Source organism: Petaurus breviceps, unplaced genomic scaffold, assembly GCF_028583685.1.
Source record: "Petaurus breviceps papuanus isolate PSGF00001 unplaced genomic scaffold, PetGlider_PUasm1.0 174, whole genome shotgun sequence".
NCBI lineage: Eukaryota > Metazoa > Chordata > Mammalia > Diprotodontia > Petauridae > Petaurus > Petaurus breviceps.
The window spans coordinates 64,476,699-64,499,702 of NW_027185761.1; the positions used below are offsets into that span (position 1 = coordinate 64,476,699).

Here is a 23,004-nt window from a genome sequence, read left to right on the forward strand (position 1 = left end):
AGCCCCTCCTGCCACTCACTCCCTGCTCCCCCAATCCTCCTGAGCTGTCCAGCCCCTCCTGCCACAGGACTCAATGCATAGAAAAGGGGCCAGTCCATTCTGGCTTCACCTTCCAGTAAGACCCTTGCTGTGCGCCATGGAATTTCAGCACTGTGGACGTGTCTGCTCTTCACTTACTGTCCACAAAGTTTTTGCACGGGGCTCTGAAGTCTCCTAGCCACAAGCAAGGGCGCGTGTTTTCCTCCTGACCCCGGAGTGTCCATCAACCCATTTTTCGAAGGAAGACTCTTGAAGCCTTACCTTCCTTTCCAACGTACTTGAAAAACAGTTCCATAGTTTGAGAAATAGGAGAGCTTTGTCTTTACCATGCCAAGCACAGTGCAGAAAGGCCAGCGCAAAGGATGGGGTGGGACCTAGATCCCTGAAGGGGCTCCTCTGCAAGCAGAAGGCTCGGTGTGGAGGAGGTGGGGAGGAGCTACCCCCTGGGCTAGACAGAGGAGGGGACCCCACTGTGCTTGAATGCTGCAGATGTGAGACCCAGGCCCACTCCTGATTCTGCTATCCACATGGTTCTTTATTGTCTGACCGACTGTAGGAATGTTCTCTCATTTCACTTGTTTCTATCACTCATTTTGGCCCTGGCTTGTATTTCTTTTCAATCAGTCAATCAAGTAACAAGCATTTATTAGATACCTACTCTGTTCTAGGTACCAAGTATACAGATACAAAAAAAAAATAGAACCACCCCTGCTCTCAGACAACTTATATGCCTTGTAATGGAAGGAATACTGGACTGTGGGGTCAGGAAACATGAGCTGGAATCCTGCCTGTGACACCAGTAACTTTCTTTCTCTGGGCCTCAGTTTCCTCATCTGTAAAAAGGGAGTAGTGATGTCCCTACTACTTGCCTCATAGGGTTTTTGTGAGACCCAAGTCAGATGCCAGTCTCAGGAACTCAAGAGACCATCCAGGCCCACCCCCTCATTTTACAGGTGGGACAACTGAGGCCAAGGGAGATGATATGTAAATAATTTGTACAGCTTATTAAATGACTCTGTAAGCTCAGCTCTTGTGAATGTCCTCTCCTCAACGCAATAATAGGGTCCTAGAGATGTAGGACCTGCAGCTTATGTTTCTTTTACAACACCATAAATGGTTAGAACCAAATAAGCATTCAGTGAAGGAGGTGAGCTTGAGTCATCCAAGGGAGTTGGGAGAGTGGCTATAAATTATTTGGACCAAACCTGTGATTACTCTGGCATTAGGAACTCTCAATGGGGAAACTCTCTCTACAAATGAAGATCAGGGACTCTAAATCGTAAAACTACAGAATCCCAGTGGTGGGAGGGGCCTTGGAAGTCATTCTGCCCCCCTCCACCCAGTGTAGAGATCCCTTTTATCACCTTCCTCATGGATGCTGTGGAACCCGCTTCTGCTTGAGTGTCCCAGCGATGGGGAGTTCACTCCTTGGGAAGACAGCCAGTCATATTTCTGTGCAAATCTAGAGGTTGTAAGTGTCTTTCATAGTGAGCCAATGTCTGTGTGTTATTCTCCTTAGAGGGAAGATGGGAGGTAAGCATGGGTTAAGAGCTTTCTGCCATGTTTTCTGCTAGTTTGCCCAAAGCCTTGAACCAGGTCTGGCCCATCCTCTCCTAAACAGAATTTTTAAAGGCCCTTTTGTTTCCTTAACATTTTCTCCACAAGTTTTAGCTCATTCTGGGTGTGAACCTTCCTGACCCTATTCTTTAAAGAGACAAAAAAAGGGAAGATTGATGCTTTTTTACATTGCTCTCAGTTACCCTCCCCCAGAGCACCCTCTGCTACAACAAAGAGGTCCATTGAAGCCAAGCGAGCCTTCCCATCGGCCATGTCTGATGAGGAGGCCTGCCCCATTCTGTACCCATAGGCCATCATCTCTCAGCCAAGAGGAGGAGACGTGTTTTACCGCCTTGCGCTGCTCTCACACGTTTGTGCCATCCTTAAATTTGCCCTTGCTTGTAGCATGTCTTTCCTCCTGCTTTTATTTTTTATTGGTTTTGGAAGCATTTGGGGTGAAGTGACTTGCCCAGGGTCATACATCTAGTAATTGTTTGAGAGTAGATTTGAACTCGGGTCCTCCTGATTCCAGGGCAAGTGCTCTCTCCGCTGCACCACCTAACCTTCCCTTTCCTCCTCCTTTAAAAAAGAATATCCCTATAAAGGCAGAGCTCCTCAGAGAGGTCCTTGTGTGGCCACATTGGTCCTTTAGATTTTTTCCCTTTCCTTCTCGACCTCTTTTCTTAGCACATCGTCAGTATTTTCTTCCATCCCTCTTGAAATCAGTGCCCTTTTAAGAGTCTCTGGCCATGGGACCATACTTACGGTTCTCTCAAGCCTTTCTTTTTTCCTACCAAGATCTCAAAATCATGAGTGATCCATTTCAGGCTTCTTCCAGCTGCTTTATTTCCTCCCATGTAGGAGTGGGATGAGAGCTTTGATGACCCTGGGCAGCTTCTGTGTTATTTTCAGGCACCATGATCGGGGAAGCTACTAGCATTCCTCATTGGCTGTACCATCCCATCACCTCTGTATCAGAAGTCATCAACCACTGCCCCCATGGGCCAGTCATATTATGGGGTCCCCAGACAATCCTGGGGAAGATTTCCATGGGGAAAATACATTCCAAGTTTAAAATAATAGACATAAAAGGAAAATAACATTGCAGAGTTGGAGGCTGCCCAATCATGAGGAACCCTGATGCTAGAGTCGGTCACTGGTTGTGACCCTGGCCAAGTCACTTAACCTTTCTCTGTCTCAGTTTCCTCATCTGTAAATTGAGGTTTAATGGGCTCTAAGACCCCTTCTAGATCAAAGTTAGTATCCTCTGACATGACAGGCGATGCAGAGAGTGAGTGGAGAGTCTGTTGGGTCAGAAAGTCATGGGGTCAAATCCCAGATATGACACGTTCCGCCTATGATTGTGTGAGTCCTGCAGACGGCTTTCCAAGACTAAACAGAGATAAAGGAGCACTGTCTCTCAATGAAATCACAGGTCTGCCCCCCCCGCCCCGTCCTCCCCCAGGATCATCAATAGAGCACTTTAAGTTCATAGTTGGAAAGGACCTCAAAAATAATCTTTTTTTTTTCCTTTTTGGAGGGCAATTGGAGTTAAGTGACTTGCCCAAGGTCACATGGCTAGTAAATGTATCAAGTGTCTGAGGCTGAATTTGAACTCAGGTCCTCCTGATTCCAGGGCCGGTGCTCTATTCATTGTGCTACCTAGCCGCCCCCCTCAAAAATCATCTTGAGGAGCAGCAAGGTGGCACAGTGAATAGAACACCTGCCCTGGAGTCAGGAGGACCTGAGTTCAAATCCAGCCTCAGATGCTTGACACTAACTATGTGACCTTGGGTAAATCACTTAATCCCAATTGCCTTACCTTCCTCCCTCTCCCCACCAAAAAGTCACCTTGAACCAGCTGCTTGCTTGAAAGATGAGGTTAAGTGATTGCCAGAGTTTATATGCATTATCTTATTTGAATCTTAAAGCAGTCCTATGAGGTAGGTAATAGCAGCATTGTTATTCCCATTTTATAGATGAGGAAACTGAGGTTCACAGAAGTACCTTGCCCATGGTCACAGTGATAGTAAGTTTTAGGAGCAGGATTTGAACTCCTGTCTTCCTTCATCCAAGCCTAGTACTCAGTCCTCTGGGTCATGCTGCTGCCCCTTATGCCCATTCTCTGTCCTTCAAGGCTTTGATCCTAGCCCTTTTCCCCTTTGATCAAAGCCACGTGGCCTAAGCTCCTTGGACTTCCCTTCTTTCCACCCCATGCTGTCGCTCTTCTGGGGAGATCAGAGAGGACCTGGCTTCCAATCTGCTATAGCCAGTGCCCCACAGTGGGAAAAGTCCAGTGCCTGTAGAGTCCACCAGCCCCAGGCATCAGACCTGGTGGAATTGTGCCCTCCAGGACAAACAGGTGGATTGAAGCCTGTTAGGGAACTACCGGACAGGTTATGCTGAGCCCTCAATTCTGTTAAATCTGTTACCCAAAAGTCACCACCCTATGGGCTGTTGGCCCTCAGAACTTCTGCCTGGGGGGCCATTTTTCCGTTGAACCTTGTCCCCCAACCAGCTCAAGGAGTGGGAAAAGGACTTTCTTAGCCTGTTTGGACATGGCCCCGTTGAGACTGTCTAGAGTCTGAACGAGGGAAGGCCTGGCTTGCTGCCCGTCATCAGGACCTGGCTGAGTTCCAGGGCTTGCCACAGAGAAAACTTTCATCTTGTAAAGAAGGCCAGTGGGGTTGAATTCTAAGACATAGGCATGACCTTTTGCCCCAGCTCCAGAAGGAGGTCCAACCCCTTCATTGCTCTCCCAGAGAACAAGATGGCCTTGCTCTGAGCCTTGGCCTGATACTGATTTGCCTGTACTTCCTGTTGAATACAAATCAAAACTTCCTAATCATTTTTGTGTCTGACTCTTTATGACCCCATTTGGGTTTTGTTGTTTTTTTTTGCAAAGATACTGGAATGGTTTGCCATTTTCTTCTCTAGATCATTTTACAGATGAGGAAACTGAGGCAAACAGGGTTAAGGGACTTGCCAGGGCCACATAATTACTAGGTGTCAGAGGTGAGATCTGAACTCAGCTCTTCCTTATTTCCAAGTCTAATACCCTACCCGCTAAGCCACAACCCAAGGAAAGGTCATTAGGAGATCCTTGTTTCTGGAGTGCCACATTGCTTCCTGAGATCCTGCAGGTGATCGTGTGTGAGGCTTTTGGCAAACCTGAAAACCCTCTAGGTGTTGGCTCTGATGATGCTGGCGATGATGATGCCCATTCTTCACCCACCCCACCCCTCCTGCAAGGGCCCTGTGTTTTCTTTCTCTGTAGCTGGGTCATCCAGATGTCTGTGTGTGTTGAAGAAATCAAAGTCGGGCATCCGAGCTCCAGGATACAATTACACTACAAGCTGTTAGCATCGGGAAAACTCCAGTTTCTTGGCCCAGGGTCCTGGGGCTGGGGAGTTGGGTGACAGTTGGTGGCTCATGGTAGACATGTATATGCTCCCTTCCCTGACCAGTGCATGTTAAACACACCATTGCCAGCATGGGGGCTTTTTTGAACCCTTCCCCAGTGGAGTGTAAATGAGCCATGCCCTCAGCATGGTTTTTCCATGGTTTTCCTTCCTCCCTTTCCTGAGGGCTCCCACCGCTTGGAGGGGCCTGCCGATAAATGCCCTCAGAAGCATTTATCCGCATTAGAGGAAGCCTGAATTTTTAGATGCCATTCCTGTGGAAGGGGATTACCGAGAATATGACTTGAGTATGTTGGGGAACAGGATATTCTGCAGGAGGCTTAAGCCCCTGCATTGTGGGGCAGACTCTGTAATTACAGGGGAAATCTGCTGGAATTGTTGTCCCTATTAAGCAGAGCACAGTACGGAGAGCATTGCCTGGAGGCCTGAGTTCGGGCCGTGAAAGCCTTGATTTTAGGACCCATTGCGTGTATCCTAAGCAAGGCCAGGCCGTGGCAGCAGTGAAATATCTTCTCATTAAATGGACTGGTTTATTCCTTTTCTCGGTCATTATCCTTTGGAATGAGAAACCTGTGTTTTTGGCTTTGGGGAACCCCCTCTCTGTTGTGGCTTTGATGGTTTCTTTATGAACCAGGTTGTCTGGGGAAAAAGTTTCCTACCAGAGCAGGATGTGAAGCTTGTTCCAGCTGGACCTGCTCCCCACCACCATTCTCCAGGCGTCTGGGGGAGACTGTTGTTTTAACTGGCAGACCCAGAAGGAGGGGCCACTCCCAGACCACTGGGAATGGAGCCGGGCTCTGTAACCTGGCGGGGAAAGGATGCGGACGTTAGCTCCCAGAGGGTGGTGTGGTGAGGGACATTCTTAGTGGGCTCAAGCTGGGCACAGTTTGGGAGGGAGCCAGGGTCCCCAGTTTCCTTCTAAGCCAGACTCCTAGAAGGTGCCGCCTTCTGCACCAAGACCTGGGCTCCACAGACTTCCCCCGAGAGAGCTCCAGATGGCTCTCTGACTACTGGGCAGGTAGAGAATGACATCTTGGTTTTCACTGACCTCCAGCAGAAATTTAGCATTTCCTTTGATTATTTAAAAACCTTCTAGGAAGGGCTCCATGACACACACCCCCCTTAGACGACATAAAGCTTTTTCTGAACCCCAAATCCTCTTGTATTCACTGTATACATGTATTAAATAGCCCTAATATGTGTGCATGTTGTTTCCTCTGATGGACTCTGGGCTTCTTGGTGGCATGGATGGTTTAATTTCTGACCTTGTAGCCTCCAAGACACACACAGTGCCAGGCACATGGGAGATAATTGCTTGATCGATGGGCAAAGGCCAGAAGAAACTGGATGGAGGGCATTAGAGAAGGAATAATATGCAAGTCATCTTCAAATAGTGGTTGGAAAGGCTGTGTTGTGTCAAATGATGAGATTTGTTACCTTGGTCCCATGGGACAGAACAGGGAGCATCAGAGGACGTTTCAAAGCGTTATTTGGGCTGGATGTCAAAGGATGGCTTCCTAGGAGGCCGAGGGGTCCATCAGGGGAAGGGGCCGCCTGGGAGGGGCCACTCCCTGGGTGCGGTATGGAAGGGGATGCTGGTTGTGCTGGGAGCTGGGAGCTGCCTCTGGGCCTCTCCCAGCCCTCTCAGGGCTGGGGTTCTGCTGCTGGACCTCAGAAGCCCCTTAGTTCTCCTCAGTGTCATATTCTCTATTTTTCCCCATAGGGAGTGGTACCAGTCAGCAGGAACAGTGGGCTTCCTAATGTCACCTTTAAATATGACAGTAAGTAACCAATTTGACTTCCAAGACATAGAATAATGTTTAACCCAGCAATGTTGGTGTTCAGTCGTTTCAGTCATGTCTGACTCTCAAGTGACCCCATTTGGAGTGGTTTGCCATTTCCTTCTCCAGATCATTTTACAGATGAGAAACTGAGGCAAACTGGGTTAAGTGACTTGCCCAGGGTCACCCAGATAGTAAATGTTTGAGGCCGGATTTTAACTCAGGCCCAGTGCTCTTTCTGGCCATAGATATTAACCAACAGTGGTTCTGTCAGGTGCTTTGAAGATGAAATTCTTGGCAAAGGACCCATGTAAATGACCAAAGTAGAGAGGAAAACAGATTGCTGAGCTTTCTAGAAGGTACATCTGCGCTCCAGGGTTCCCTGGTGCACTTTACCACTTCCCTAGAGTGTGGAAGCTTAGCTAAATCCCTCTGCCTCAGTTTTTCCTTATAGATGATTTCTTAACGTTAAGTCAGTGAGACTTTAAGGAGCTTTATTGGACACACGAGCTAGGCCACGAGTTAATAATAACCCCATCAGTTGACCACAGGCCCCCCAAGAATCTTGCTTTCAAGGTGTAGTGAAAAAAATTGAGTCTTGAAGTGGGAGCACCTGGGTTTAAACCATGGCTTGGCTTTGCTATTTGCTGCCTATGTGGTCTTGGACAAGCCACATACCCTTCCAGACCTCAGTTTCCTTATTGTGTCTTCCAATCCAGAAGCATCTGAGCAGAGCAAATGTAACTGATAGTTGGAAGCTTTTCTCTGGTCTTCCTAGTTCTGTGCCAGCAGATGGTCCAAGTCACTAATCCAGCAAAGGTGTGGTCCTAGACAAGCCACTTAACTGAACTCCCTCCCTCAGTTTCTCCATCTGCAAAATGAGAATAATATCACCTACCTGAGGATTGTTGTGAGGGTCAATTGGTATAATAAATGTGAAGTACTTTGCAAACCCTAAATGTATAATTAAATGTTAGCTATTATTATTAGTTAACAATTTCCCAGAATATTCCCTTTTGCAAACAGGTCACGGAGTCATACCTTCTTAAGACTCCCTAGCTAGCCCCCTGGCTTCCCATGTTCACTAACTTGGCTCAGTCCTCAAATTTCTTCCCGAAAGAAAAGCCCATGAAATCCAGCTGTTTTTGTCTGCTCTGTGATATGGAAAACTTGGGGTGGGGGGGGGAGAATCTGTGTGAATAATTACTACTCGAGTAAAGGATTAGTCATAAAAACTTAACACTCTACACCAGGAAACCCAGATTGAGCACGTGAGAGCCTCTCAGCCCTGGCACTCTTCCCAGCTGCCCCACCCAGTCCTGCCCACCCCCTCCCTCTAGGGGTGGTAATGTAAACCCCAAGGGGTCCATAACACTAACTCCCCCATATACAATTTCCCTCCGTGTTATACCCATGATGTCATAGGTGGGCATTGGAAACACATGTTTTTAAGTCTGGCGGAGTTGCCCACCTTCAGAGATGCCCATTCTCTAGCTGTGGTTTTGTAGGATTTGAGTAAAGTGAATCTGGGGGATTTTTAAAAATTTTAATTGTTCTCAGTAGTATATACAAGGACCACAATCATGTAAATGAAAACAGCAGCAAAAGGAAGTTGAAGTCTGACTGACTGTAATGACTGGTCTCAGTACTGGAGAAATGATCATAAAACACCGCTCTTTCTTTAAAAAGGCGAGGGCCCATGGGTCCAGAGTGCTGAATACATATCCAGATTCAGTCATATTCATTGTTTCTGCTAAACTTTTTATTGTTGTTTTTTCTAGGGGGAGAGTTCACAGTCATGTGTAGACAGTGGTCTGTCCAAATAACATTAAAAGCAAAAGACATCAATAAGATGCTATTTAAACATTTTAACTGTTCTCATTCTACACTTTCTTAGACTGTACAACTTACTTGAATCCAGTGGGAAAACACGTGATTGCTGATGTGCAGAATATCACCATCAGTCAGTATGCCTGCTATGACCAGGTGGCCATCACTGTGCTGTGGACAGCAGGTGCCCTGGGTAAGTGGAGGAGACATTCATTGGTCCCGTGTTTTGCCCATATGACGTTGGTCATTCATGTCCAGGTGACAGTTGGTTGGAAGATAATGATATGAAGAGCCAGGCTGTCTCCACAAAACTGTCTCTTTCCCAGGCATCCCCTAGTATTAGAACCTAGTTTCTTGACCCTTTTAAGAGAGCAGTAGAAGGAAGTCTTTCTCTGTGAGTTAAAACCATTTAGCTGAGATCATGAGTCTTATTAGGAAGAAGAGTACCTCCCTCAGTGAAGGGGCTGTCTACTTATGTCTATTTATCTCCGCTATTTCTCTGAAAATCATCACAGAATCTCAGCTGGCATCTTGTCTAGCCCCAGCCTTGGAGATGTATCTAGTGTGGTCATCCAGCCTTGGCTTAAAGACGCCCATTGAGAAGAAGTCCACCATCTTTCAAGACTACCTATTCCATTTTTAAATGGCACTGGTTGTTAAGAAGCTTTCTCTTATCAAGTCAGTGTAGCAGCAAGCACCCCGGCGTCCTCAGGGTTTGCTGCCACCACAGGTTCTTGGATCTTTTTTGTTAAAGGAAAGCAACTCAAAATGGGTTAACAAGCTTACTTTAATCAGTCAGACATATATCGTTTACTTTGTTCAGGGGAAAAGGTCAGCACCCCGAACTTCAAAGTATACAGGCAGAATTATCAAGACAGAAACAGATCAAGTAGACAGCTTTCCAAACTGTCCAACCATTACATCCATACCCAGTCAACATCTGGGTTTCCACATCTGGGTTTTTCAAAGCCCGGGGACTCTCAACAACGGCTTCCCAGAATTCAGATCAAATCACAGAACACTTCTCAAAGTGAGTCCCAAAACAAAGCTACACATCAGGGCTTATATAGCCTTCTCCTGGCTCAGAGAATGTAACAACCTTATTGACCCACTGGCCAATCAAAAAGTATCTACTGAAAAACAAGCCTCCCACCCCAGGCTTCAGGTGCACTTTAGCCTAGGGGCAGGGAAGATCTTCCAAATTTGCATTCCCATTACAGTCAGTCAGCCAGGAGGCATTTATTAAGTACCTACTATGTGTTAGGTACTGGGCTAGGTCCGAATTTGCCTCTTTGCCACTTCCTCCCATGGCTCCTGGCTCTGCCCCCTGGGGCCAGGCAGAACCAGGCTAACCAATCCCCTTTCCTGCCCTTCACGTGCCTGGAGACAATTATCAGTCCCTCCCCCAGGTCATCTTCTTTGTTGGCTGAACCATCCCAGAGGCTCAGCGCAGCCTCACAAAACCTAAAGTATAGCGCCCTTTTAAAACTACAATGTTATTGGTTTTGTGTTTTATTCTAAATATCCTTCTATATGTACATATTGTCTCCTGGACTGTTTCATTTCCATGCCTGACACATAGTAAATAAGCTTAATTAAGTGATTGGTTGATTTGATTCCACTTCAAGGTCCATCACTGTTCTGGTTGCCCTCATTTGAAAAGTATCCCAGCTTATCCATGTCCTTCCCCAAGGTTGGCACCCAGGATGGAGGTGAGGCACTGAGGATGATGACACCTGTCCAGTAAACAATGGCTTCTCTTCTCCTTGATCCTGGAAACTAGACCTCCCTTAATGAAGGCCTAGGTGGCATCGGCTCTCGGCTATCACATCCCAGTGCTAACTCCGAGAGATTTCACAGGCCACTTGTCCAAATATTAGATATTAGTTTAGTATTGAAAACAAAACAAAAGAGCATAAAGGAAGTCGCTTATTGATATCAATCCAAGTCACTAAATTGGTTCGTATGTTGCATTTCATTGTGAGTTGGCTCCTTGAAGTGGTCAATAAAGTAAGATGTGGGTGAATTGTTGAATAAATACTTCAGAGGAAGGGCCACACTTTTTTTTTTGAAACATTGTTTAATGAACATCTATCGATTTTACCAACATTGCTCAGAAAAAGTTATGGTGAGTGTTGATGCATGTACAGCATTATATGGTCTCTTGAGAACAATAAAAGAAAATTACATGGAGTTTTTAGGAATATTTACGTGGGGGTTGGTGGATATTGCCTTGGTGGCAGCTTGGCTTGAAATTAGACTCTTTAACTATGGAATTGAGCTCAATTTTGTGTGAATTGGACATGGTTTGGTATTACCAATAACCTTGCCTCTTGTTATTGATATAGTTCCCAGGAATATTATTTAATTAGGGTCCTTCCTTCACAGAATCTCTGAGTGGCAAGAGGTCTTTGAGGCCACTTAATCCAGTTCACCTGAGGAAAAATTCCTTCTACAGAATTCCCAACAAATGGTCAATCCAGCCTTACTTGAAAACTGCTCAAGAGTGGGAATCCCATTACATTCCGGGATAGTTAATTACCAAAGGCTTTAAAGTCTCTCTCTTTAGATACAGTTGGAAAATGCAGTTTTCTTCTGAATAATGAGAGGTTAAATTTCTTTAGCACTCAAAGGTTTTTAGATTTCTTTCCACCCACCAACTCTGTGAGGTAGACTCATGATATTATCCCCATTTTACAGATAAGGAAACTGAGACTGCAAAGGGTAGGATGACTGGCCATGACCACAGAGCTAGATAATCTCTGGGTTGGGATACAAAGTCAGATCTCCTGACTCTAAGCCTAGTGCTCTGTCCACTCTGCAGTGGGATATTGCTGGGACACTCCTGGCAATGGTATTGCTGGACAGAAAGTCATTTATATCTACTTCTTATTGATTTTTTCCCCCATATAAGCTCAGGATGCCCGTACACACGTACATATGAACACAAATATCCTTGTAGAATTCTAGAATAGGGGATCCTGAGCTTTTTGGATGTCATGGAGCCCTTTGGCAGCCTATGGACCCCTTCTTAGAATGTTTTAAAATGGCAGCTAGGTGGCGCAGTGGATAGAGCCAGGGTCCTAGAGTCAGATCCAGCTTCAGACACTTTTACTGGCTCCGTGACCCTCCTGAATCTCTGCCTCAGTTCCACTGTCTGTAAAATGGGGATAATAACAGCACCTACCTCAAAGGATTGTTATGAGGATCACTTGAGACAGAAGTGCTATAGAAATGCTAATTACTATTATTATCATTATATGCATAAAATATATAGGATTACAAAGGAAACCAATTCTATTAAAATAAAGGGATTCGAATATTTTTTAAAACAAGGTCACAGACTCCAGGTTAAGAACTCGAGGTTCAGAGGCTTAAATGGGATGGGCATGATGCTAGTTGAGATCTCCTCTGAGCCCCTGGCGCAGGTAGCTTACCTTCCCAGCCTGTTTTCTTGTTGGTAAAATGAGGGAGCTGGACCCTCGCTGCTAAGGCCCCTCCGTCTCTACATCTAACCCCCACACAGAGAGGATGGAAATGGCAGCATTTCCCCTCACTGGTCCATGGATTGTGCCGTTGTACCCATGACGAGTTGGGGTGTCCCAGTGGGAAGACGAGTTAGGGGATCTGGGTGGAGATCCCTGAGGCAAGTTGCTTTATCTTTCTGGGCCTCAGTTTCCTCACATGTAAAATGAGCAGCTGGAATCACTGAGCTTCAGCGGCCAGTCCGTCTCTGTTTCTGAGTCCTTTTGGATCTTCCTCATAGGATGCGGGAACTTGACAGAACATGATAAAGGGAAGTAAAGGGCCTTCTCTATCCCATTCCCACCCCAGTTAGTCGCATGCTATGCAATTTCTTTTGCAGTAAGCAGGAACTGCATGCTGCCCCTAGAGGTCTGGCTGGTTTGTTTTTCTAGGGGCATGTGCGAATGTGAACCCCTTGTTTCTTTTCTTACGCTTTAAGGAGCCGGGATTATATGCATGTAGCCATTCCTTCCACCCAACGGAAATCCTGAGGGGCTTGTTGGGTTACTATGCCTCTCCTCCCCCAAGAAAATCCATTTCCCGGTGACCACCTTTATCGGGATGGGGCTCTCTGAACATGGCCAAGGTGAGCCTTGGGCTCAGACACACCAGTGTGTCTGGGAGCTACATGGATGCCAGTCACGCAGGATAATTCTTGGGAAATGACGTCGGTGGAATGGACGGAGCCCATTCTCGGGTCAGCCCTGGAAGCTCTCCAGGCTTGTTCATTCACTCTGCTGCCATAGGCTTGGAGGACTCGGGAAGCTAAGGAAGTGAATCTTCCTGGTGCAGTGAAGTGTATAGGGCTACTTCTTCAGGAATCTGGGATCAGACAGCAGAGCTTGTTCGTCTGGGGTTGGGTGTCTCCTCATTCGTCTTGGGGGGATCCAAGCTTAATCCTCGGGGAAGCGTGTAGGGAGGCATAGCTCAGGTGACAGTGACCCCTCTTTCCTGGCCCCCGTAGGTTGGCGTCCTGCATGAGGGACCCTCTGTGTGGCCTGTTAAGAGCATGTGCTTCTGTGACTTCTGAATGTCTTTTTCATGAAGAATTATAGGAAAAAACCCATCGGGTAAAAATCACCGTAGACAGCTAGACGACATGCCAGAGAGAGTGCTAGACCTGGAGTCAGGAAGAAGCGAGTTCAGATTTGACCTCAGTCACTTACTAGCTGTGTGACTGAACAAGTCACCTGACCTCCCTTGCCTCAGTTTCCCCCATCTGTAAAGTGGAAATGATATCACCTCCCTCAGGGTTGTTGTGAGGATCAAACGAGATTATTGTCTGTGCAAATGCTTTGTAGACCTCCAAGTGCTGCGTGAATGCTAGCTGTTACTGTCATCCCAAGTCACTGAATCTGGGGTTCTAGAAACCTAGCCACCAGATTACAGATTAATAAGCATCCATTGAACTGTCAGTCATACCAAGCTGAATCCCGTCACCTAAATAGTGTTGTAAAAGTAATATTCTTAAAAGAAAAACGGAAACTAAGGGAAGCATTTCAGTATTTGAAAAAAGTAGGATTTCTAAAATTCATATTAACATTAATAACAATGGTGGGGGAGGGGTGATCCAGAAAGAACAAGGAGCATGCTTTGGAGGGGAGAGAAAGGGAAAGATGTGTGCCAGCTTCACACAAATCACCATTTCCTGATTATGGGTTGTCTGGATTCGAATCTGCCATTTATATCCACGTGACATCGGGGTGCCCCTCAGTCACTCAAATGTAAATTGGGGTGGGGGTGGACTTGGCGGTATCTCGGATTACTTCACGATGTACCGTGCTGATTCTGTTTCCTCATCTGTAAAATGGGAACATTGGCCCTTATACTCCCAGCCTCTCCGGACCCCTGGGAAACCTGAGTCTGCCATGTCAGTTGACCTTGGTTTGGGATTGTTTTCCAGTAGTGGTGATGGAGCTAAGCTGGTCCTGAGCCCACCCTCGTACGGGGTCCCCTGGTGGCACACATTTAGATGACTGGTTAGGGGAGAAGGATACAGGCTTGTGCCCATAGAGTTAGGAGAAGTTAACTGGCCCCTTGGCAAGGGGAAGATGATGCTGTGAGAACAATAGCAAAGATAGCCATCATTCCTATAAGACTGTAAGGATTGCAGTGTGTGTGCGTGCGTGCGTGCGTGTATGCATGTGTGCGCGTGGGTGTGCGTGTGTGTATGTGTGTATATGAGAGAGCACTTCACAGCAAAGCGGGAAAGTGAATACCTATTATTGTCCCCATTTTACAATAATAGCCAACATTTATTTTCATACTAATAGCTAGCGATGATTATTTTACAGATAGGGAAACTGAGGCTTGGAGAAGTTAAGGCCAGGCCCACACAGCTAGGGCGTCAGAGACACGGCTTGAATCTGGGTCCTCCTGCTTACAAGCCCAGCCCTCTCTTCCTCCGCCTTTCTCCTGGTCCTCCCCCACTCCCCACATCCCCATCCCACCTGTCCATATTCCACCGTGCCAACAAATGTATCAATTCCTTTAACTCTGATGTGTGAGTGGTGAGGGATGCTTGGGCCAGGACAGTGGGCGCACGTAATCTTGAAGCAGGATGCATACTCAGAAATAACCAATTTTGCCTTTAATGGGAGCCTTTGGTTTTCCCTCAGGCATCGAATTCCTAAAAGGATTTCGGGTGATCCTGGAGGAGCTGAAGTCGGAGGGGCGCCACTGCCAGCAGATGCTCCTGAAGGACCCCAAGCAGCTCAACAGCAGCTTTAAAAGAACCGTAAGTCATGTATTAGTGACAGCACGGCATTGTTAAGAGAAGGGCCAGGCCTATGGGACTCTATCAGCCTATCTAGGAAGAAGGAATCAAAACTTCTGGGACAGTGACCACAGAGCTCTAACAGGGGTGAGGCAGCTGAGGCTTTGTACCAGGGTGCTGACTTTGGAGGAGGCGAACAGCACCCTGAGGTCTTCAGTGGAGATTAGCGCCTAGGTTGCAAGACTAATTAGTTAAGACAGAAAGGTACCTGATGCTGGGCAAGAGTGAGATCCTCTCCACTGCCCAAGAAGTGACCTTGGGTCTGACATCCAAGGTCTTTTTCTTTGCCCTTCTCCAAGAAGCATAATTTGTATTTATCCCGGGTGCAAAAATTCTTAATGTTCTTATCACAAAGCAAAAGGGTCTTCCCAGTATGGTTTGGGGAGAGAGGGGAGGCTGTGTATGTTCAAAGTATAGTGATAATAATTGATGTAGCTTATTGCCCCCAAACTAATAGTAATGTTGGTGCCTGGCTTGATCAGTTAAGAGATGTGTAGGATGATGGAGACCAAAAATTGGCCTGGAAAGCAGAAAGGCCCTTTCCTCCCCCACTCCGGGGCACATCATCTGTTCATAGCTCCCATGTGTCCAAGCGAACACTGGTTGGGCCACTCACTGAATCAATTCACCCAGCCTGCACTTCATTCTTCCAGGGCATGGAATCTCAGCCTTTTCTGAATATGAAATTTGAAACTGACTACTTTGTCAAGATTGTCCCCTTTCCGTCCATTAAAAATGAAAGTAATTACCACCCCTTCTTCTTCCGGACTCGACGTAAGTATGGCCTAGCCCTACTAGTAGGTCCATGTGGCCAGAAACACAGCACCCCGCCCCCCCCTTTGAAACACTTTGGAAAACAAGCTTGTACCCAAGACTCAGCCCCTAAAGTGAGGATGGAGATGGGTCTCCGTTCCAAGGCAGAGAGGGCTCATAGCAAAGAAGAGGGGCCAGTGAGCTAATGAAGGAACCTCCCCACTGTTGGGTCCAAGGGTGGGGTTCTCCCTTGGGGAAGGAAGTTTGGAATTTGGAGTTTTCAGCTAGACTGTTGTTTTGGGAGGGGGAAAAGTGGAAACATTGCTTTCTCCTGACAAAAGTGTGAATGTGGATGGGTTAGGATGCGTCCTAGGAAGCTCTTGGACTCCCAAGTTGTAGATTCTAGATAATTATAGTGACATGGATCTGTAGAGTGGGTTTCCTCCTGGGATCTCCCTATACCATTTAAATTACCTGTGCAAATCACACCCTGTCTTTCCACCTATATGAATGAATGGATGTGAGGCATCTTAGGGGAGCTGGGAGAGAGCTGGCTGTGGGCTCAAAAAGTCTGCCCTGTGGCGCACTCTCTGCAGGCTGCTTAACTAAGCACCTCGGCCAGCGCTGTCTTAGATCATGAGGGTCGATGACTTGCACAGATTTATGTAGGACCATGCTTTTCTTCAGTGTGTTCAGTGCTGAGGATACAGAGGAAGGAAAAAATAGCACAAAGCCAACGAAACAAAAGCCCACTTAGGCAGCTGAGAGGTGCAGTGGATAGAGCTCTGCACCTGCACTCAGAAATGCCCGAGTTCGATTTATCCTCACGCTTACTAGCCGCATGGAGGTATTTGTTGGAGGGAATATTTGTAAGAGGTATTTAATATTCACATTATTGCAAGTGGTAAATAAATATTGCTCCAATTAAACAAACAAAAAAAGGGTGGAGAGTGCCGAGGTTTGGAGTCAGGAAAATCTGACTTTAAATTCCACATTGGCTGTGATCCTGAGTAAGGCACTTCCCCCCCTCAGCCTCGGTTTCCTCATCAGAAAAATGGGAAGAATAGTAGCGCCTACCTCATGAGGTTGCCGTGAAAACCGAAAGAGAGAATGCGCGTAGAGGTACTTACCGCTTCTGAGCTCTGTGTGATGCTTTTGTGGTTGAGTCATTTTCAGTCGTGTCTGACTGTCCATGGCCCCATTTGGGGTTTTCTTGGCAGAGATACTGGATTAGTTTGCCATTTCCTTCTCCAGCTCATTTTACAGATGAGGAAATTAAGGCTAACAGGGTTAAGGGACTTGCCCAGGGTCACACCACTCATAAATGCCTGGCGCTCCATACACTATGGTGACACCTAGCTATGTCAAAAGCCTCCCCAGAGCTGAGGTGACTTGCCATGGTGCACACAAGTCGAATCAGAGTCATGATTTGAACCCAGGCCTTGGTGACTCTAAGCCCAGCAATTTTATCCACTACTGCATGCTTTCCTCTCCATATTATTTAATCTTATTATGATAATTACTTCATGTACCTTCCCCTAAAGATGACCAGATCCTTGAGGAGAGAAATGTCCTGACATCTTTGTAGCTTCCGCAGAACCTTGCACAGCAATACACTCAAATGTTTGTTGAACGAATAAATGCAATTTGCTTTTACCTGCATTTTGAGATGCTGGTAGCAGGTAAATGATTGATTGATTTTTTTTTTCTCTTGGTAGCATGTGAACTCCTGCTCCAGCCGGACAACCTGGCCTGTAAACCTTGTAAGTAAATTGCTAACCACCCCAGGCCTGCCCCGTGGGCAGAAATTCATCCCTTGGGTGGCTCTTGTCCAGGGTCTCATTCTCCCTCCTCCCTCTCCACAGTCTGGAAGCCCAGAAACCTCAATATCACCCAGCAGGGTCTGAATATGCAGGTGTCCTTCGACCACGCCCCCCATAATTTTGGGTTTCGCTTTTACTATCTTCACTACAAGCTCAAGCACCAAGGTCCTTTTAAGCGAAAAACATGCAGGCAGGTAAGTCGAAGGAAATCCTTCTAACTCAACTCAACTAAACATTTATGGGGGCCGCTAGGGGGCACCATAGTGGATAGAGCACTGGCCCTGGAGTCAGGAAGAATCGTCTTCCTGAGTTCAAATCCAGCCTCAGACACTTAACTAGCCATGTGACCCTGGGGAAGTCACATCACCCTGCTTGCCTCCGTTTCCCCATCTGTAAAATGAGCTGGAGAAGGAAATTACAAACCACTCCAGTATCTTTGCCAAGAAAACCCCACAAGGGATCATGAAGAGTTAAACATGACTGAAATGACTGAACAGCAACAAGTGCATTTATGTGCTTTGGGGATACAAAAATGAAACAGTTCCTGCCTTCAGGAAGCTAACATTCTGGGAAGGGGAGCAATGCTATGTCATGTAAACAGATAAGTAAATACTCAGATATCTACAAAGGCACACAAAAGAATTCAAGAGGGACATAGTACTCACACCTGGGAAGGCCTCGAATGGGCAGCTTTGGGGGAAGCCGGAGACTCCAAAAGGCTGTGTCTCCTGTCTGCTTTTCATCTTCCAAGCAGATGGACCTAAATTAAAGCCTCATTAAGTGATAAAACTCCAATATGGTACCCACAGGACCCCCCCCCCAATTCCTACTTATTGCTTAGTGGTCTTCCTTGGCCTCAAGTAAGAACATTCCTTAGAATCGACTGTTTGCAGACATTGGAACTAGAGGTGACCAGGTGTGGCAACTCAGCCAAAACTTTTAAGAACCTGAGGCCAACAGACTTATTTGATTCCTCTTCCAAAGAGAAATCTGAAGGTCCCCCCACCCTCAGCACTGTTTGCTGTGAGCACAGGGAGGGATGGGGCCTACAGATCTGGAGGAATCTTCTATACTCTTTTCAAAGATGTAAATTTTTTAAATATATTTTTATTATATTGCAGGAACAAAATACAGAGATAACCAGCTGCACTCTTCAGAATGTCTCTCCAGGGGATTATATAATTGAGGTAAAAATGACTAAAACTGTTCATTGGAGTTCGGGAAGACGAATGAGTTTAATCTTTTAAAATAAATATTTCTTGCTATATTTTGCTTTCTATCACCTACCTTTCTTACCACACTCTTGTCCCTCCCAGCACTGCCGCCCACAGAGCCATCCTTTATAATAATAAATATAATATAATAAAATAATAAACATAAATATAAAATGACTTTATAATAAAGACATTTTTGTAAATGGAAATGAAAAAGTGAAGCAGATCTAAGCAGCCCCCCTGTAAAAGGTCTGATGGAGGCGGTGTTTCCCACTTGTCTTCCCTGACTGCTGCGTGGAACAGTTGGAAGGCATCCTCTCCTGTCTCTTCTCTAGGGCCAAAGCAGAGCACTTTAATCTTGCAATTATAAGTGAATAAAATGAGAAGGAAATGGCAAACCACTCTGGTATCTTTCAAAAGAAAACCTCCACAAAGGGGTCACAGAGTCTGATATGAGTGAAAACTGAGCAACATCAAACATTTTGCAAAAAAATTGCTTAATTTTCACCAGAAATGTCAGGTGTCATGACCTAGTATCAGAAGAGACATTGGTTCAGATCCTGGCTTTGTTCCTTGCTCTCTCTGGATCTCAGTTTTCTCATCTGTAAAATGAAGAGGTTGTGGCCTTGATACCCCGTGAGGTAAAACTCTCTACCTGTTCTTCTTCATAGATTCTTTTAGCCATAAAAATGTGAGATTTTGGCTGCTATGATGAAATTGTTCTGCGTCAGCGATTTCTTGACTTGGTGAAGGCACCGTGGTTTTTTGAGTTTGGACTTTCTCTTCCACACAAGATTAGCCCCCAGGTGATAGATGTTTCCAGCCTAGGAAACCTGTGGAAAGCATCTACTACTTAATTTGTAGAAGGGTTCCAGACCCAGGAGGGAGAAGGAAGTTCCCACGAGGAGAAGAACCAGGTGTCCCAAAAAGTTTGCAGTCTCGTTTGGAGATAATGCACCAAAGCTGTACCTGCCGTGGGATTTCCCACTTTCCTCATCTGTCAAATGATGGGATAATTAGGTGTCACCCTCAGCAAAACTCACAGAGTGCAGCCCTAACCAGATTAAAATTCGATCAGGAAATGTTAAACAAAATAAATAGAAATATCCTAGGATAAAGACAGTATTAATTTGTGGTTTTCTAAGTTGGCATGTGACAGCAGGGACCTTGTTTCTATGTGAGTTTACGCATTGGGCTCCATGTTCCCTTCTGTCTCCAGTGGTCTCTAGAATTCTATGCAAGCCTTAAACTCAGTCCCTGAATGACCTCCAAAGACTTATCAGTCAATCATCCTGGCATTTTTCTATTTCAAAAGCCCAGCACCCTACCTCTTCTTCCTTTACCTGCCCCCACATAATGGACATTTTCATCCTTGCTGAGATGTGTTTAAGGCTGTTCATTCATATGGGCCCAGGTTGGGAGGGAGAAGCTATGACTTTCAGAATTGGATGATGGAGGTTATTAAGCTGAGTCTTCTTTCCCTTCTAGCTTGTGGATGACACAAATACAACCAGAAAAATGATGCATTATGCCTTCAAGCCAGGTAAGCAGTCTGCTCTTGGATGAATCCTGCTGTGATGCCCCAGAAGACAAAGCCTATAAGGCTTTGCAAGCCTACCCCGCCCCTTGCATCATCCTTGAGAAGAATGTTAATTCCCAAATTCCATTTTTGGGAAAGGTTTTGATGCTTATTACATGCATGACCTTGGGGAAGTCATATCCCCCTGTGAACATAGCATTGTCTGATGGTGCATGTGTCTCCCTTGTCTTCCCTTCTGGCTCTGACTTCTAAGACAATCCCCCCAAAGTTACCTGTGGTCTTAACAGATTCTCCTGGGGAGGTGTTTTGGTTCCTGTATCAAAGAATTTGAAGGGGCTCTGTAAATCCTTTTGAATAAGTTAAACTAACCTGGCACAGTAGAAAGGGCAATGGGTTTGGAGTTGGGGATCTGGGTTCAAATCCTGCCATTTACTAACCTCTGTGTTCATTTCACTCTCTCTGTGTCTTTGGAAACTGAGGCTATGTGTTTGATACCTCTTGGTCCCCCTCACCTCTAGAGCTATGAACCAGTAGATTAAAATGCTGGCAGTTATTTCTTAAGGGAGTTGCAAGTTATAATGATACCAATAAGAATGGTGGTGGTGGCACCTGACATTAACAAAGCACTTAAAGATTTGCAAAGTATTTTATCTTATTAATTTTTATTAAAATCATTACATGATTATCACTATTGTCTCTTTTGATCCTCACAAGAACCCAAGCCCTCTTTTACATATAAGGAAACTGAGGCAGAAAAGACATGCCTTTCCTAGGGTTGTGGCTGGCATCTTGATAGAGGCTCTGAACTTGTGTGGGTCCGCTGTGCCATCTGGTGGCCTCGAGTGGAATGGCAGAGCTCCTCCGATGGCGGGAGCCACGCAGCCCCCTGAGCCTCACTCATTTTCTTTTTTTTTTTTTTTCAAAGCAATTGGGGTTAAGTAACTTGCTCAAGGTTACACGGCCAGGTGTTTCTGGGTGGGTGCTAAATGTCTGAGCCCAGGATTCGATCCCAGGTCATCCCGACTCTTACTTGCTGGGGCCGGTGCTCTTACTCGCTGAGCCACCTGGCTGCCGCTCACTCATTTTCTTGATCTGTAGAATTAGAATGATGATGATGATGATATTGATGGTGATAATTGCAATGGTGATTATAATAATAATAATGATTATGATATCAATGTTAATTATTTTTATTATGACAATTACAATGGCAATTATTATAATGATAATTTTAATGGTGATAGTTACAATAATTGTAATTGTGATGATTATAACAATGTTAATTCTTATTGTCATAATGATGACATAATTATAATGGTGATTATGATGATGATGATAATTCTGACTGTGATAATTATAATTATGATGATGATAGAATTACAATGGTGTTTATAATGATGCCAATAACAATGATGATAGTAATTATAATGATTATGTCATTATAATAATGGTCATTGTGATGCTGATATGATTACCACAATGATAATCAATGATGGTGGTGATGATCACAGTCATTCTGACATTAACACTAACTGCACCACTTAGCTTGCTGGTTTGTGAGGAGCTGAGTGCTTTAGGGGACTGAAGGTCTTCAGGAGGGTGGGTAGGCTTGATGGTGATGGTGGTGGTACCGCCAAGGGTGGTCTCAGGCACCGCCTTGGTCACTGCGGCCTGATATCTGAGGCTCTCTTTCCTTTTTGAACCATAGTGCATTCTCCCTGGGCTGGGCCCATCCGGGCCATCGCCATCACAGTCCCTTTGGTCGTCATTTCTGCCTTTGCCACGCTCTTCACTGTGATGTGTCGCAAGAAGCAGCAAGGTAACTGGGGTTGATGCTGCTCTCCAGGGAGGGATGCAGTGGGGCTGGAGAGGTCCCTAAGCTTGGCAAGCGGGCTGCTCGTGTACCCAGAAGGCACAGCCATCGCTCAGCCCTGGGGAGCAGATAGTCAGCTAGTCCTAGAGCCCAGATGAGCACAGCTAGAGCTCTGTGACCATGGCCAGGGGTCTAAGTTGTCAATGTCACAGGGAGCCCTTTAAGACATATAGTTGCTGAGCTTTCTTGGTGGCGAGTTTTAATACCTGAGATTTCCCATCACAAATCCAAAGAAAACTCAAAACTGCACACTGTCCATCTCATATGAGGAAAGTGCTATGTCATGGTGGAATAAGAAGTGATCACCATCATCAGTTTTAAAAGTAGAATCCCAATGTATAGAGGTGGGAGGCTATGGGTGTGCAGTGGTGCATGTGCATTTGGGCAGATTTGCCCTTTTGGTTAGTTTGGTGGCTGACTGGTTTAAGAGAGTGTTCAGTAGGGACAGGAGGGCTCACTATCCCAGTAAAAAACATATATATATATATATTTATATTTATATATATATATATTTTTAAAGCTGCATGAACTTTTTAAAAAAGGAAACATATTTGAAAATGAGAACTCTTGAGTACCGTGTGGCCTGGTTTTGTGTCTAACACAGAATTTGCTGTTCTATATCCCAAGGACTAGAAGCAAACAGGGGGGTGGGGATGTTTCCCTCTGTGTCACCCCTCTCTTCAGCCAGTAAGTTGCCAAGACCAGGTGATTGTCCTTCTGTGACATCCTTGGCATCCACTTCCTTCTCTCTAGCCACTAGTGATAACTTCCCTCAGAGCTTAATCCTCTTTCCCCTAGGCTGTTCTAATAGCTTCCTAGTTGGTGTCTTACCTGCCTGTCTCTTTAATCCACATTCATGTACCTCCAAGGG

The 23,004-nt window shown here is 45.8% G+C and overlaps 1 protein-coding gene across 2 annotated transcripts in view; it reads left to right on the top strand.

Annotated features, from left to right (window-relative positions):
• The window catches only part of IL17RD (interleukin 17 receptor D), an 89,078-nt gene that overhangs the window by 45,916 nt on the left and 20,158 nt on the right, over window positions 1-23,004 (top strand). For both annotated transcript variants that reach the window (XM_069084342.1, XM_069084343.1), the window contains exons 2-10: window positions 6,742-6,799; window positions 8,697-8,822; window positions 14,773-14,891; window positions 15,584-15,704; window positions 17,402-17,446; window positions 17,549-17,700; window positions 18,628-18,693; window positions 20,209-20,263; window positions 21,969-22,079. In XM_069084342.1, coding sequence (XP_068940443.1) covers window positions 6,742-6,799; window positions 8,697-8,822; window positions 14,773-14,891; window positions 15,584-15,704; window positions 17,402-17,446; window positions 17,549-17,700; window positions 18,628-18,693; window positions 20,209-20,263; window positions 21,969-22,079 — 853 coding nt within the window. The remainder of the gene's footprint in view (window positions 1-6,741; window positions 6,800-8,696; window positions 8,823-14,772; window positions 14,892-15,583; window positions 15,705-17,401; window positions 17,447-17,548; window positions 17,701-18,627; window positions 18,694-20,208; window positions 20,264-21,968; window positions 22,080-23,004) is intronic.